This window comes from Filicampus tigris, chromosome 17 (assembly GCF_054856515.1).
Source record: "Filicampus tigris isolate MCC_2025a chromosome 17, RoL_Ftig_1.0, whole genome shotgun sequence".
NCBI classification, from domain to species: Eukaryota; Metazoa; Chordata; class Actinopteri; order Syngnathiformes; family Syngnathidae; genus Filicampus; species Filicampus tigris.
Genome location: NC_141233.1, coordinates 6,833,566 through 6,849,565, shown reverse-complemented (window position 1 = coordinate 6,849,565; position 16,000 = coordinate 6,833,566). Strand labels below are relative to the sequence as shown.

At 41.5% G+C, this 16,000-nt stretch overlaps 1 protein-coding gene across 3 annotated transcripts; it reads left to right on the top strand.

Moving 5' to 3' along the window:
* Nucleotides 1-39: 39 nt before the first annotated feature.
* Nucleotides 40-15,390, top strand: esrra (estrogen-related receptor alpha). Of its 3 annotated transcripts, XR_015081858.1 has the most exons (9): nucleotides 40-413; nucleotides 1,666-1,747; nucleotides 5,287-5,670; nucleotides 7,481-7,597; nucleotides 7,713-7,826; nucleotides 8,466-8,633; nucleotides 8,949-9,218; nucleotides 9,958-13,794; nucleotides 13,857-15,390. XR_015081858.1 is itself a non-coding variant. In XM_086012511.1 (8 exons), the coding sequence occupies exons 3-8, from the start codon at nucleotides 5,292-5,294 to the stop codon at nucleotides 10,209-10,211; spliced, it is 1,302 nt and encodes a 433-aa protein (XP_085868637.1). In that variant the 5' UTR covers nucleotides 40-413; nucleotides 1,666-1,747; nucleotides 5,287-5,291; the 3' UTR covers nucleotides 10,212-15,390. The 3 variants fall into 3 exon arrangements, 2 of the variants coding, with proteins under 2 accessions (XP_085868637.1, XP_085868638.1); XM_086012511.1 differs by having other exon boundaries at nucleotides 9,958-15,390; XM_086012512.1 differs by lacking the exons at nucleotides 40-413; nucleotides 1,666-1,747 and adding an exon at nucleotides 2,986-3,193 and having other exon boundaries at nucleotides 9,958-15,390.
* The last annotated feature ends 610 nt before the right edge of the window (nucleotides 15,391-16,000 follow it).

The following is a 16,000-nucleotide window of genomic DNA, read 5'->3' as shown; positions in this document are numbered from 1 at the left end:
AATGCATGTATAATACTAATAAATATCATAAAATCAAATTTCCATTAAGGTCATTGTCGATCCGAGGAAACCCAAAAAGTTTAGCAACGAGCGTCGTCAGAATTTTGTTCTGAACTTGACTAATAGGATGCAGTACTTCCTTATTTTAAATTGGACTAAAGACAGCTTCAGCTGTGGGAGTCGAAGGCGAGGATTTTAATACCAGCGTTGGTACGGAGCAGGAGAAGAAGAAGAAGAAGACCGTGTCGCCGGTGGCTGTCATCACAAATTCCTCGGTCAAGTCGCCGTCAGGTGTGACAAACACGGACTGCTTAACAGCGCCGTCAAACCCCTCAAACGGACAGTGGACTTGCTCGTCCCACAGAACTGCCTGGCCCCAGTTAAAAAAAAAAAAACGGTTTCTGTTGTTCCTGGTGAGTATCACAATAAACGGTGAGAATCTAAATATATGATTGTGGTGATTCGTGAGTTATGCATGTACTATCGTTTTTATTCCACACGGCAGCTTGATTTGTATGCACGCTGTGCAGAGTGAAGTTGGCGTGGTCACGTTATTGGGGGTAGGGGGCACTAGCCGCTGGGGAATTGATCATTTAGTTGTCTTGCCGTTTATAATTTACTGCACACACCTCCTTGTGCCTGTGCACTAAAGCACCACTTTCTAGACGTCATTAAAGGCCTTAAAGTTTCACAATCAAGCCTCAATGTCTTTGATAACCTGAATACAATATTTAAACAAGATGTACTGTACTAGGACAAAATATGCAGTCATTTGATTTTAGATGAAGATGAATAAAATGTTCCATGTTCCGCATGTACTACCCTCTTCTTCAGCAGTCCACAGTAAAGTTAACATTTTCAGAGTTAATGGACTTCCTGTCTCAGCACACTGACCTCTGAATGTAACCAAGCCTGCTGGTCTAGGATTGAGATCACTGATCTGAAGGCATAATCCACTTTGGCAATTAACCTTTCACCGGTTCGAGATCAGTAGGCAAGGTCACCCCTGGGTGCTCTTCTTGACGGCTGCACAGTGCACAAACCTCTACATGACTTTTAAATGCACTTATTTGATGCATAATCACAGACACTGACCACTACCCGCCAAGTCAACTTGAAAACAATGTCTCGCCTGAAGGACATTGTAGTTGACACACATGGAGTTTAAGTATGTTGGCTGCAGTGTAAGCATTCTGATTATGTCTGCTTCACATGAGATATTAAATAAATTGCATGACAGTATTTATGAGATCTTTTTTCGCATTAACACTACCAATCAAGTATGGTACTGTAATGACAGACAAAGCTGTGAGCACACTTCAGCTCCCAACTTAGTACGAGTGAGAGACAAGGTGTTGGCTTTACTGTCTGTCCTTGAAGCATTCCTGTGACTTTGACCTTTGGAGTGTATCACGCAGCATAAGGGGGGCGGTTTGTTGAGTCTTGTCCATAAATCTGAATACATCCCGCGTGTTATACGTTTTAGGGATGAAGTGACATTCTTTTCTATTTGCTAATACTTTGCCTCTGCTCACAGTTGCTCATGTTTTTAGTGGCAAAATTCATGACTGTACTTAAGATTGCTGTCTTATGAAACACAAATCTTACTTAACAATGACAAAAACCTATGTACCCATTCAGTACAAACCTTATTTTACTTTGCAGGTGTCCCGATAGCAGCTGTCGACAACCTACAGCAGATAGCGGCAATCACTTACTGCATATCGGCTTCCAGTCCAGCAAACAGGTAATGCTCTTTCATATCTACTGATAGTTGTGGGCATGCAATTCACTTTACGGTGCATTTCTGTAGTAAAGTGCAATTTAAAGCTAGGAACTGGAAGCAGGGGACTTAGGTCACAGTTGAGGGGTTCCTATTGTTGTTCCCATTGTTATGGTATTTTGTGTTCTTTGGGGTTTGTTTGTTGGCAAATGATTGTGTAAGGTATTTGTGTTAGGTTACGGTCTGCATTGTTTGCAGTCCAAACACTAGCAGACCCGTATTTCTCAAGTAATATAAAGACCCAATTGATGTCCTGTGTTGTAATGATGATCTTATTGCATAGGTCTATATATTTCATTGGTGTTGCATGCAGCCTGTCAAGCAAAGAAATACAAACCACATTTGTATTTCTAAACTAACAACTGCATTCCCCTTCAAAAATGCATACATGGTCGGGAATTGTGGCAGTTCGAATGAAAAACACCTGGTTAATTCACTACAAGCTATAATAGGAATCCCTATCCCTGCAAATCAGTGTTGGCGTTAGAGCAAGCTGGACTGCTCAATATGTGTTTAATAATATATTTTTGGTCAATAACCAACACTCATCCATCTTTTGTACTGAAACATGCACTTATACTGCCAGGATATTCTCTGTAGCTAACTGTATGTGCAGATTGAAAATTATATAAAGTTTGGCATAGAAATGCTGCACTGGGTGGTATTTGGGGGAGAATTTGTCAGCTCCCTCATGAATCCGACACTGCTACATATATGCCCCCTCATTGGGGTTGTTGACTGGGCACTTAACTAGTAAGTGTTATGAATTCTCTCAGAGAATCCATGACATCATTCCCTTTCTGTCCATGATAATAGCCTTCTCGCACATAAAGCCCCATATTTCTGAACAGATGAATGAGTTTTAGGATTAAAATAGCAGCGTCTCACCATCCCGAATGTGCTGCGCATTTTATGCGTTTACAGTTCAATTCTTTGAGAAATTGTGACGCTGTTATGTAGCATGAAATGATGTAATCAACAGTAATTAAACAAATGAATGTAATTCTTACGTGAACGCTTCGCTATTAGCATTCGTAGTTTGTTTCCATTTTCCTCCTTAAAACCGCAATCGGTGATGTCCTCGCGTTAGTACATACAATTTTAATACATCGTTAAGTCAAATTAAGCAATGTAAAATTGGATATGTAATTGGACGACGTGGTTCATTTGGAAGTGAATATGTCTTTAATAACGGCGTCAAACGCTAAATCTGCAATCAGATTTCTGTAATCGTCCCGGGAAGTGTTTGTTGACCAAACAGCTGTTTGGCTGGGAGAGGTAGCAAGCTCGTAGCGTGGCACATAGCAACATTAGAGCTAAGCAGACGAGACACTGGTTTTCACTCTTACCTGCAACATATTGTGGCACCCAGCAGGGAGACGTAAGTGCCACAAGAGTCTTCCCTATCAGGTAAAACGTAGCCTAGTCTGGGTTGGTGACTAAAATAAATCTCGGGATGTAGAGGATGTAGCTTTGCCACTGTGAATGAACCCTTAGCAACTGCTCGCTAGTTAGCTAATGGAAGCTAACTTGCCCGTTTAAAAGGTAGCCAATGCTAACCATGTTGGTTGATTATTCGATTGTAGTTCTATGGAAAGTTTAAACCCCCGTCTAGCGAATTGGGTCGTGGGTGAGATACAGTGAAACTGCTTTACTTCATTTGATTCAAAAGGCTTTTCTGATAAAGATGTTCGTCACAGTGCCAAACAGATGTCGGTGTGTGCAGCGATGCACAAGGTAAAGCACATACGACAGATTGAACACAATTCCACATTGGTTGCAATTTGGATTAATCCATTTTGGTGGGACACAGTCACTTTTGGTGTGCAGTGACCCTCACTTCTTGACTGCATTCACATGTCTGAGGGGTCAAACTCCAACCGAAGTTACCAGCAGGGATTTATTGCTGGGGTGGTATATGCAAAACATACAGAGCTATTTGTGAATGATATCCGGAGCTTGTTGGTATTTAGCATCCAAATAAATTCATGTGACTTCTGTGTGGTGATATGACACACTACCGCCACGGCTAAATTGATCATTTCTATGAATGACTTGTTTGGCTCATCGCTAATTGTTTCTAAAATACCACGTCTAAGAAACGCACTCTGTGTTGGCGTAATAGGCAACCCTGCATGGAATTGTAGTGTCATTAATGGGATTGGATGGATTATCAGAACAACTGTTAAACATTTCCTGTTTGACAACAGGCAAGCACATTAGAAGGCTCGTGTTTAATTGGTATAGTGTCTATATTGTTTTGAAAACGTCCAATGAAATAGATAGAATAGGTAGATTTTTTTTCCTGTCTAAACTTTGGTTGGACCACATCTCATACTCTTTGCAACATTTTTGTCTTCATTTGGCATAGTAGTTTATTGAATGGTGTGTTGTCAATCTGACACAAATAGAAACTCACCTGCATGCCCCCATAATATGTCCATTAGCTTTTATTACATTCTGTATCTCGTCCCTTACCCAAGCCTCTGGAATTTGACCACTTTAAAGACTACTACAGCTTACTCAAGACGATGTAGCTGTACACATTAGTCTGTTCTTTTTTTTTTTTTAAATTGGATGTTCAAAGGGTGACGTGCTTATCCAATAAAATGAAAAGAATTCTGTTTTGTAGGTCTCTACTCATGAGCAGTATAGTCTATTTACATGTAGTAATTCATTGAACCAAAAATGGAAAATACTTATTCTTTTATATGGGCCAAACTGTTTCGTAGTTCTTTTGACCATATTTTTAATGGTAACGTCTTGCTTTGGAAATGTCCTTCTGCACCATATCCCATGTACAGTATGGAATAAGCGTGTTTGCTGTAATTGTACTTTTCCACTCAGAGGCAGTTATAGGCACTGAGAGTAGGGAACGTGTTATTGCCGCAGCACTCTTACAGCCTTACACATTACAACATTAGTTATGCGTCTGGAAAGTGAAGAGTGAGCCTGCTTTACGAGCAGCGTGACCTTCATCCAGTCACCTTGGCTATTTTAATTTACGGAGATGGCGGTGACAAAGACTTCACACTGGCCATACTTAAAGACAGTGCAGTTTTAATAGGTGTGGAAGGTTTTGAGTTGAGCGGAATCCAATGCGTTTATTCCACGGCTTTAAAATAATAGCTGATAAAATGTACATAAACAACCCAAGCTCTTATGTGTAGCTCTGCTTTTTTTTTTTTTTTTTAACACCAGTGACAACTCTCGAATACTATGTCAAGTAATTTAGTAGTGATCAGTATAGTTGGAGGAAGATAAGATAATCCTTTATTGGTCCCACAGTAGGGAAATTTATAACAGCTTAATGTGGCTAGAGTGGTGCTTGGCTATTGACAGGGTCCTGTCTCCCCTGTTGGGAAACATTTACACTTTGACCACAGAGGCCGCCGTCCTTATGATAATGAAAATGTCAAGTTCAAGTTAACCTATTGGACTGCAATGCAGTAACATTGATTTAATATACTGTTATTTACTCTGTATATTTTCTCGCCCTGTAGACATCATGTCTTCCAGGGATCGCCGGTCAGATGTTTACATCAAGGCGGAACCGAGCAGTCCAGAGGGAGGTGGGGGAGGTCGGACCAGTCCCGGCGGGGCCTCCTCAGACTCCTCTCAAAGCGGAGGTGGAGAGACCAGAGGAGACGGCGCTAAACGCTACTCGCCGCCGCTCTACACACCAGCCTTGCGTTGCCACTTCAAAGACGAAAGCGGAGACGGAGCAGACGAGGGGTCCACCGGGAATGGAGCCGGGCGGTGCAAGTATGCCCTGAGCACGTTACCCAAGAGGCTGTGTTTGGTCTGTGGGGATGTGGCTTCAGGCTACCACTATGGCGTGGCTTCGTGCGAAGCCTGCAAAGCTTTCTTCAAGAGAACAATCCAAGGTATTCGGCTTGAGCTGTAAAACAGTTTCCCCCAGTTCATGATCTTTTTTTGTGTGTGTGTGTGTGTGTTTTGGCATGTTGAGTAAAGTATAGTGAAGACACAATGGTTTTTGTCAATGAAAGTTTAGTGCCAACTAGTAGGTGTTCATTTACCAGAGAGCCATGCTCACAGCAGTAACATGCAGAAGGCTAAATATTTACCATTTTCATGTTGCATAAACACAAGATGATGTTTATTTGTTGGTAGCATGTGTCACAACTTTACCTCCATATAATGCCATGGGGGTAAACATAGCCACAGATGAAAAATTCAGTTTCTGTTTTTTTATCAGACCACCTGAGACGAATTCCACCCCGGAAAAGGGAACTCTGGATTTTTTTATTCAAGTCACTTTGCATTGGATGTTGATAACTTGTATATGAAGAGATGAACTGTTTACGGACAGCAATTCTCGATAAGTATTCCCTGATTTGAAACACCGTCATAGTATTATTACCCCACAGGCCGATCTTGGGTCATAGATGGTGTAAAACCCACAATTTAATTTTTGAGGTGTGGTGAACGGTGATACATTTTAATACTTTTTTTTTTGGGGACTCAATTCTCATGTTTTGAATAGGGATGCTCCGATCGATCAGGCACCGATCATGATCGCTCGATTTTCGTGATAAACTACGTGATCGGAATATTGGATCAAAGCCTTTTATTGCCGATGAAAACATCCGATCACAGGCAGCTCATGCTTGGCTGCCGCGAGACGAAATGGCAAAAAAGTTGATTTGTTTAGTACGCGACGATGTCCCTCCGTCCAAAAGCATCACTCGCGCCACCTTGCACGCAACCCCGATCGCCTGCCCGCGCGCCCGCCCGCCCGCGCACGAGCTACATTGACTCCAATTGAAACGGGCCGGCAGAAAGGCTCCCTGACGCAACACAAGGCTGCAAAGCATGAGCTGCGGGTGATCGGATGTTTTGATCGGCAATAAAAGGCTTTGATCCAATATTCCGACCACCGCAGTTGGTGTGAACGTAGCATTGTCTGCTGTGCGTGTGGAGTTTGCGTCTTGTAATACTGTATATGCCATGAAAAAGTACCTCGCGCGGGGAGCATGGCCAAAAGTTTCAACACAACCAACTTAATCCGCCATTTGAACAACAAGCAATTAGGAAACTATGGTGAGTTTACGAGGCACACTGCATTGAATAAAAAAAGTCAAGGCGGACACAGCGCAGTGTAAGTGGCATTTTTCCAGATAATATTGCATAATAGCAGTCACCATAAATAAATGGAAAAATATACAGATATTCCATGTGATCGGAATCGGTATCGGCCGATCTCGCTCATGCATGATCGGTATCGGTGTCATAAAACCTGATCGGAACATCCCCAGTTTTGGAATTTGGTTCTGCTGAAATTTTCAGCTGCGGAACAGCGCAAGGTGGAGCCATTACAATACATAATTTAAACAGTAGAGGCCTGACAGTGTTATTGTTAACTTAAAAATTAATTTTAGAGGGATGATTTTGTTGCGTAAACTACAAAAGCAAATATTTGAATCTTTATCTGCACACAAATTCAACAAAAAAACGCCTGTTGAAATGCAGTATAATGTTTTCATTTTAGTTTGTAGCACATACATGCCTTTATGCATTTTAATTGCAAAGGCATAATTGTTTAGCCTTTTTATATGCACTGTATAAACTGTATACATTTTACATTCTGGTGATGGTTTGAAGGTCATTTTCGTTCAATTTGTTATCACTGTGTTAATGATTGACTACTAAAACATTTTCTGTTCTTGCGCCAAGGTAACATTGAATACAGCTGTCCCGCATCAAATGAGTGTGAGATCACCAAAAGGCGCAGAAAGGCTTGCCAGGCTTGCCGCTTCACCAAGTGCCTCAAAGTGGGCATGCTGAAAGAGGGTGAGCGGCATGTACACGAAACCAGAAGCAGATTAAATGGCTTTTCACGACTAGCATTTTATTTAATATTTGTGTTTTCTCCGCATAAAACATTTTTTAATATGCCCTGGTGCAGGAGTTCGTCTTGATAGGGTCCGAGGTGGACGGCAGAAGTACAAAAGACGCCCTGAAGTGGAGAATGCGACATACCAGAGTGTCCCCCTATCACTGACTAAGGACAACGAAAAGGGTTTGTATTTTTTCTGTCGGAATTTCCGTTACTGTACATCAAAGTGCAAAGCTATTTCGTACAACTTAACAAACTCCGTGACAAAACAAAATGGCAAAACTCATCAGAATTTGTTTTAAAACAGTGCCACCTACTGTACTATAGTTGCCCCCCCACACTCCATAAGGTGCAACACAATCAAGGTTATACCTTTTCATGAATACTGCTTCAAGTAATTGATTTAACCCCATTGTATTTTATGAAAGTTATTTCAAAATGACCAATTATTCACCTCACAGAACGAGGCCCATGGTTTTTTTAAAAATGAATATTTCGGTTTTCTGAATTCTGATTGAACTTATCTTCTCCTATACCAGTCAAATCATTGTGTAATATTCTTAAAAATAATTGTATTTAATCATTCCTTTAGCAAACAATTTTGGATTTCCTTTTCATCAATATTTTTGTTAGCCTGACACAGTACTTTAAAATGTATAAATGTTATATTCTGAGCATATATATGTGTGTGTGTGTGTGTGTGTGTATATATATATATATATATATATATATTTTTTTTTTTTTTTACTGAAATTGTAACTACTGTGCTAATCTTTTTTTTGGGGGGGGGGGGGTTTGTTTTGTTTTTGTTTTGTGATACAGGTTCCTCAAACATCATCGTGTCCCACCTGTTAGTCGCGGAGCCAGAAAAGTTGTTTGCAATGCCTGACCCCCTCCAGCCCGACACTGCCCAGCGCACACTTACGACGCTTTGTGACCTTGCGGACCGTGAGCTGGTCGTCATCATTGGCTGGGCCAAACACATTCCGGGTAAGCGATGCAGGGTGAAGACCGCTAACAGCGCCATGATTTTCTGCATAAACTAGCTCACTACCATCCAAATAAAGGCAAGCAGAACAACCTCTTTGGAGGAGGTATATTTTCATTCTGTAAATGTGCTGACAATTCTGCCAGAGAATGGTTGGCTATTCTGTATGCCGGAGGTGGCTTTCTTATCAAGTGGATCTCAGTATGTGGCGCTCTCAAGCTCTGCTGCCAATACTTGTTGTTCAAATTAGAGGCTGTTGCCAGTTTTCCTCCTTAACATTCACAACCTTCACTCTGGCTTTTTATATTCCCCCGCAGGCTTCTTGTCTCTGTCGCTAGCAGACCAGATGTCTGTGCTACAGTCTGTTTGGCTGGAGGTGCTGGTGCTGGGTGTAGCGTACCGCTCACTTGGCTGTGAAGACGAGGTTGTCTTCGCCGAGGATTTTGTCCTTGACGAGGAAATGTCTCGTGTTGCCGGCCTAACGGAGCTAAACGCGGCGATCAGTCAACTTGCCCGACGTTTCCGTGCCCTAAACGTGGACAGAGAGGAGTTTGTCATGCTAAAAGCCATCGCACTCACTAACTCAGGTACAGTAACGTTGTGTTGTCGTGCCGATAGCCGCTCGCGGGCAAATCAAACGACTTGCAACGCAATAACTACGAGTCATCATACTGGCATTTTTCTCGTGCTCTAACCCCTCACAGCAAATTAGGGTGACCCAAAGTTACGATACGGTAACAGTTGTGCACCTCTGAAAACAGATCATATGAACACTCGTCTCTTGACAGAACCACAAACGACGAGTATAAAGTTTTGTAAATGCTCTTTTTTTTTTAAACTAAATTGTAATTGCAGCAGGTGAGTGTAAAACTATGTTGTGAACTTAGTGACGCTAACGAAGTTTTTACAAAATTTGTTTCAGCTGGAAGTTCAACTGAAAAGATACGTGAAACCATATATTGTAACCGTCCGATTCATTGGTCTACAACTGAAGCACATGTTAAATAATGTTATTTAAGATGGCAGCGAGCACAATATTGGTTTGGATTGGATAATGTGAATGACCCTACGGGGAAAACAAAACAAAACACAAGAGACGCTTGTTTGGATGTAATTACAATTCCATTGTCAAGAGTTGAGCCAGCAACCCACAAAAAAAAAAAAGTAACAGGAGCTTTGCATGTTTTCATGTATGGGTGGAAGTATTGCAGTTTACAGTCAAGTCGGCAGGTCACTTAGAAATGCAATCCACTGTTTACTAAAGGTTGTGGAAAGGTGCGAGACAAAACACAGTGGCTCATTCCATCCTCCCTGTCGCCCTGTCAGACTCTGTTTACATCGAGGATATGGAAGCTGTGCAGAAGCTGCGGGACCTCCTCCATCAGGCCCTACTGGAGCTGGAGTGTCAGCGGCGTCCGGACGACCCCCAGCGAGCCGGTCGCCTCCTTTTAACGCTGCCGCTACTCCGGCAGACCGCCGGTCGAGCTCTGACTACTTTCTACAGCATCAAGACCCGCGGTGGTATACCAATGCACAAACTATTTTTGGAGATGCTGGAAGCCATGATGGACTCTCCCTAGAGGGGGCGCAGCAGCAAACGTAGGATGATGCAGAGATTCGACAGTGATCTAATCTAGTCGTTATGAGTGGGTGAAGTGTTTGTCACAAAAGAGGTTTTAATAGAGAATTATTCATGAGAAAAGGGATTCTTTTTCTGTTTTAGCCGACGCGAGGAAAAGAAACGCAGTTTAAAAATAAGACCGTGCCAGCTCTAAAGTTGTAACTGTCAAGCTTCAGTGAGCACTGTCAAGTTCCACATTTGTGTGGGCAAAAACTGAGAAGCGATACAACCTGAATGCCAAGTTACTTGCCGTGGTCTCCGTGACGTTTCATCGCAGCATCATTTTGCAGTTGCATAACCACTGGAGAACATGGAAGGCGTCAAGAACAGACTACAGTCATGTGGCTTTTGAACTTTAGAACTAACGCAGCGGTGACTCGTGAAAGCCATAACATATCCGGAAAAGACTTGAGGGTCCACTTTAGTACACAGGGTGCATTCATTTACTATAACTTAGTGCCGTTGTAGGCAGTTTTTTTGTTTTGTTTAGTTTTTTTTTTTTTTTTTAAAGTTTATCGCAATATGCTAAAAGCAATATGATGAATTGTCTGTCACCTTAAAAATGGATCATGTGATAAGTTACTTCCTAGTTAGTCATGGGTTGGTAGTTTCCACTCTCAGGACCCCAAGTACTTTTATTTTATTTCAGCCATGGACTGGTTTGGACCTGGTACGAGAGTAGGGCTGCACATTTATGGGCAAAATGATAATCCCGATTTTATTTTTTATCGGTGTTGTAATCCTAATCATTAATCACAACTATTACCAGTAGGGATGCTCCGATCGATCGGGCAACGATCACGATCGGTCGATTTTCACGAAAAATGACGTGATCGGAACATTCGATCAAAGACTTTTATTGCCGATCGAAACATCCGATCACCCGCGGCTCATGCCTCGCAGCCTACAGCCGTGTTGCGGCCCTCCCCCTCTGCTAGCTGCGGAGGCGCGGCTGCTACGTTCACACCAACTGCGGTGGGAGCCTTTCTGGCGCCGCGTTTCAATTGGAGTCAATGTAGTTGGCGCGTGCGGGGCGTTGCGACTGATGCGTTTGCAGTAGTGGGACGCGGAGTGAAGGACCGAAAATCTGTCCATTCGCCCCATTCGTCGCGTATAAAACAAGTCAACTTTTTTGCCGTTCCGCCTGGCGGCAGCCAATCAGCATCAGGCATGCTACGTCACACACAGCCAAGGTGCCCCGTACACTGCGGTGTGTTACACACAGCCAAATAGAGCCACTGGAAAAACTGTAAAAAAGAAAAAAAAAAAAGATTTTTTTTTTAAAAAGCCGGCGAGTGAACAGGACGCTGTTTGGCTGTGTGTGACGCAGCATGCCCGATGCTGATTGGCTGTCGTGAGACGAAATGGCAAAAAAGTTTATTTGTTTAATACGCAACGACGTCCCACCGCTCCAAAAGCATCACTCGCGGCGCGCCGCACGCAACCGCGCCCGCCCGCGCGAGCTACATTGACTCCAATTGAAACGCGCCGCCGGAAACGCTCCCAGCTCAGATGGTGTGATAGCATTGTCTGCTGTGCGTGTGGAGTTTGCGTCTTGTAATACTGTATATGCCATGAAAAGATACCTCGCGCGGGGAGAACATGGCCAAAAGTTTCAACACAACCAACTTAATTCGACATTTGAACAACAAGCAATTGGGAGACTATGGTGAGTTTACAAGGCTCACTGCATTGAATAAAGGCAAGGCGGACACAGCGCAGTATAAGTGGCATTATTGCCACAGCGAGACGCATTGTAGGTCAATTGTGGGCAACAGACCCACTATATCATTTTATAATTCACAAAAAGATTAACAGTGGCTTTTTTTCTTTTTGACAAATGCACAAGATAGTTTGTCTGCACAAGACAATAAACAAGTTCCTGAGTCTTTTCATTTAGGAAACTCATTGAATAGTTTATTCGCGTGAAGCCTGCATGTGACTATTTTTTCTACTTTGATTATATTCTGAACCATGCAACATTTGGGTGGCATGTTATTTATTTGACTTTTTGCATAATTAAGTCTTTTGAGACTGCTGATTATTTTGATCGGTTAAAAACTGTCTTACTCAAAGCTGGTAAATGTAGGTTTTTCAGTTATCTTTGTGACTGGGTAGTTATTGTATTGTGCCAGCAACGGTTTTGTATTTCTTCCTGCTTTTGAAAATATATATAGATTTTTGTCAAAATTACAGCAATAATATGGCATTTTTTTTCAGATAATAGCAATAGCATTCACCATTAATAAATTGAAAAATATACAGATATTCCATGTGATCGGAAACGGTATCGGCCGATCTTGCTCATGCATGATCGGTATCGGTGTCATAAAACCTGATCGGAACATCCCTAATTACCAGTAAATTTTAACTAAACTTTTTAGTGCAAAATGAAACTTACAAATGAATTCAAATTTTAGCACGTATGTATATATGTACAGAGCTGGGCACTTGACCCTTTTTTGCCGCTACGGCCGCGACCCTCTGCCCTTGACCTGAGTACCCTTCCAGCCTCGACCCTCTGCCCTAATTCATAAAACGCATAGCGGGGGAAACTGTACGTCATTGCAACATGTGACATAACGGACTTATCATGAGAGCAGCAACAATTCCTGATGTGTGCGTGGCATTTGTTGCAGACCTGTTGCCACCTGTCTCACAGCACAATGCGTCGGTCACGTGATAACATAATGCGGCAGTTGTCGCTTGCGCCGGCGCCGGAATATAAAGAGGCCTAAAGAAGCCTTTCGCCGAGAAGGCTGAGATGAAATTTGGCCGCCTCGTGACCACATCACACGCATGAGGGCCGATTAGTGGGCCGGACTAAAATCCACTTCCACCCTTGCTTAGTCAAGCCCTTGTTTTCAAACGTGTCACCCCCCGCCCTCTGCCCCAAAAATGGGCGTCCCGGAGGGTCCCGACCGGGCTGGTCTGCCCAGCTCTGTGTATGTATATGAATTTTCTTTTACCAAGGGCTAAGTGAATATGCTATTATCTTGTTGAACATTACTTGCCCAGAAGTCCAGACTAAGGATGCTGATCCCTTTCAGTGGTCTAGCTCTTCATGATGGTCTTCATCTCTAATTTTTGCTGTACTTTCTTCTCTCGCTCAGGGTGCGCTCACTTGTCATTTAGGCATGTGTTCGCTCCCTGGTAGTTGGATGACTTCTGTTTGAAACAGTGTTTGGTAAAATATGCATCAGAGCCCACATTTTGAATTTAGCTGATGATCAGATTAATCCAGACAGCCAAAATTGTGAAATTTGATCAATTGTGCAGCCCTATACCGAGAATTGTTAACTAAGCATGTGATAAGTTTGGAACCACTGGTTTAAATATTGCAGCATTCTTTTTAGATGTATAATGTAGGAGAGGTGCACATGAAAAGTGTGCCACTAAAATCCTCTACTTGGACGGTAAAGGTATTATAATTTGTGTTTGTTAATCCTGTCGGCACATGAAAAATGGCTTCCATTTGTAACCAATGAGGTACACTTATTATTATTATTTTTTTTTTTTTTTTGGAGTGTGGCAACACTGAGGTTGGACAGAAATGCATTTAAATTTTTTTTTTTTGTGGGGGGGGGGGGGTGGCAACACTGAGGTTGGACAGAAATGCATCTGCCTCATGTGCTGTTTTCCACTCTGTTGTCGTCTTGATCCTTGTTATGGACCTCAGCCATGCTGCTTTGAAAAATGGTCTGACTTGTTCCATCCATGTGCTGTTATAAGATTTGGTGCATTGTGAGGAAGTGCATTGCAAAGTACCGGTAATCAGTCGTTTCAATGTGTGATCTACTTTGTTTGTACGTGTCTTTAACTTGTAAGCGCCTGTAATGGGCTCAGGGCAACTAGAAATGCAACATATGCAACATTGTGTGTTGAACCTTTGTCTTGACTACATGCCCTACCCTATTAATTTTTTGTATGGTAGACTTCCAAAATAAGTGACCGTCGTCTTGAGCTTCACATTCAATGCATCTGCTGTCCAAATCCGATTCTCCTGAAACCCGTGTATGTATATTGGCCAAAGTGCCATTAATCCTTTAGCCATGTACAGTTACAGTAATATAACTAGCAACATGCAATTTATAGTGGAGGGTGATGAAGCCAGCAAATGTGACAATTTCTTCTTTACAAATGTACAGTATTTGTGCTGCTTATAGTGCATCGAAATTTAAGAAAATATTTTTTTCCATGTTTGTTTCTAGGATTTTAAGGTGGTGATGAGATTGGATTTATACACTGATAAATTTGTAAAATTGAGATTAAGATGTTCATTTAGGACATTAGGAATGATACTTTTTTTTCCTTAACCGTTTTCTGAAAGCTATTGTCATAACAGGGATCAAAATAAGGTTTCCACCGGATTAGTGAGGCTAGAAAGGTGTAAGAGTATGCCAAAATCCAAATAACAGAAGACAAATTTTTCAGATTTTTTGACTTGCTCATCTAAATGACAATTTGGGATACATTAAATGTTTTGCAGTTCGACAAAAGATCTTCTACCTTAAAGTTGATCAACTTTTTATTGGTTACAGCTAATTATTTTCTTACTAACCAGTAAGAGATTTGTGGAGGGAATTGTTGTCATTTTACATGAAGACAGGTTGTCTTCACATTATTACTGTATATTTTAGGTACATGTTAAGATGGTCATAGGAAACCAATGGAATGGGAGTCATTTGCAGTGTTGCAATTGCGAGTATAAAGTCATGTGTGTTTTCTGTGTACATTTAATATAAATTAGCAATACAATAAGTTACCAAAACACTTGTTTCCTTGTATAGCCGCTGTGTACATTTAACATTGCCAGTTATGAGAAATAGCCACTAAACATTATTTAGAAGCTCAAATCAATGTTTGTATTTTGACAGACTATTTAAATGATTAAATTCTATTTTTTACTCAATTTATTGTTTGTTGACACTGCTTTATTTTTATGCGTATTGCTGGCTGTGAATTTCCGTGTAGGCTTTGTTTTCTTTTAAAGTTAGATAATAGTTTTGATGTCCTTGTCTAAACATGTCCACATTAAAATCACTGTGAATAAAAGTGATATATTCCACTGTTTGAGGAAACAGGGAGTGGATTATTTGAGGTGCTTCGTGCTGTGAAATAAATGGACACACTACCCACCTCATTTCATTGGTCTCTTTTCTACTACAATACATGTGATAACTCGCATAATGGTCATTTTAATGCAGATATACAGCGGTATGTTCAATTTTGACCTGGGCCAAGAATATCCTAATAACTATCATATTATGAACTACGGGGCTTTTCAAAATGTATTTATAGCCTGTTTGCCAAATGGATTATTAATACCTGATCAATGTTGGGAGAAAAGGGAGAGTATTTTTATTTGCTATATTGCAGTTATTTGTTTTTTGCAGGATCAGGTCTAGCACTTAAGGCACCCACTGGCCTGTGTGACTTCTGTACGATCGTTCTTATATTCGTTCACTGTTTTTGATTCACTTGTGACCCAATTCGAGTAGTTGTGCAAATGTGGTGGAAATACTGACAGTTCTCAGGACCGTTTTAAGATCTGTAATACTACTGTCTCATAAACATACACATTTAGGATATGTACAGTTTAACAGATTTTACATTCCCACAAAAACTGGTAAATCTCAATCAAATCAAGTTTGACCCAGAACAGCCTCGGTGCACCATCTGTACAAAGCAACGCAATGGCATTTTCATGTTTCTGTATTTTTGGTCACTTTGAGTCATTAAATTTCA

Excerpts from the sequence above, each read along its gene's own strand:
- esrra (XM_086012511.1), top strand. The coding sequence starts at position 5,292 with ATGTCTTCCAGGGATCGCCGGTCAGATGTTTACATCAAGGCGGAACCG. Across the intron at positions 5,671-7,480 it reads CTTCAAGAGAACAATCCAAG|GTAACATTGAATACAGCTGT; the intron begins GTATTCGGCTTG and ends TCTTGCGCCAAG. Across the intron at positions 7,598-7,712 it reads AGTGGGCATGCTGAAAGAGG|GAGTTCGTCTTGATAGGGTC; the intron begins GTGAGCGGCATG and ends GCCCTGGTGCAG.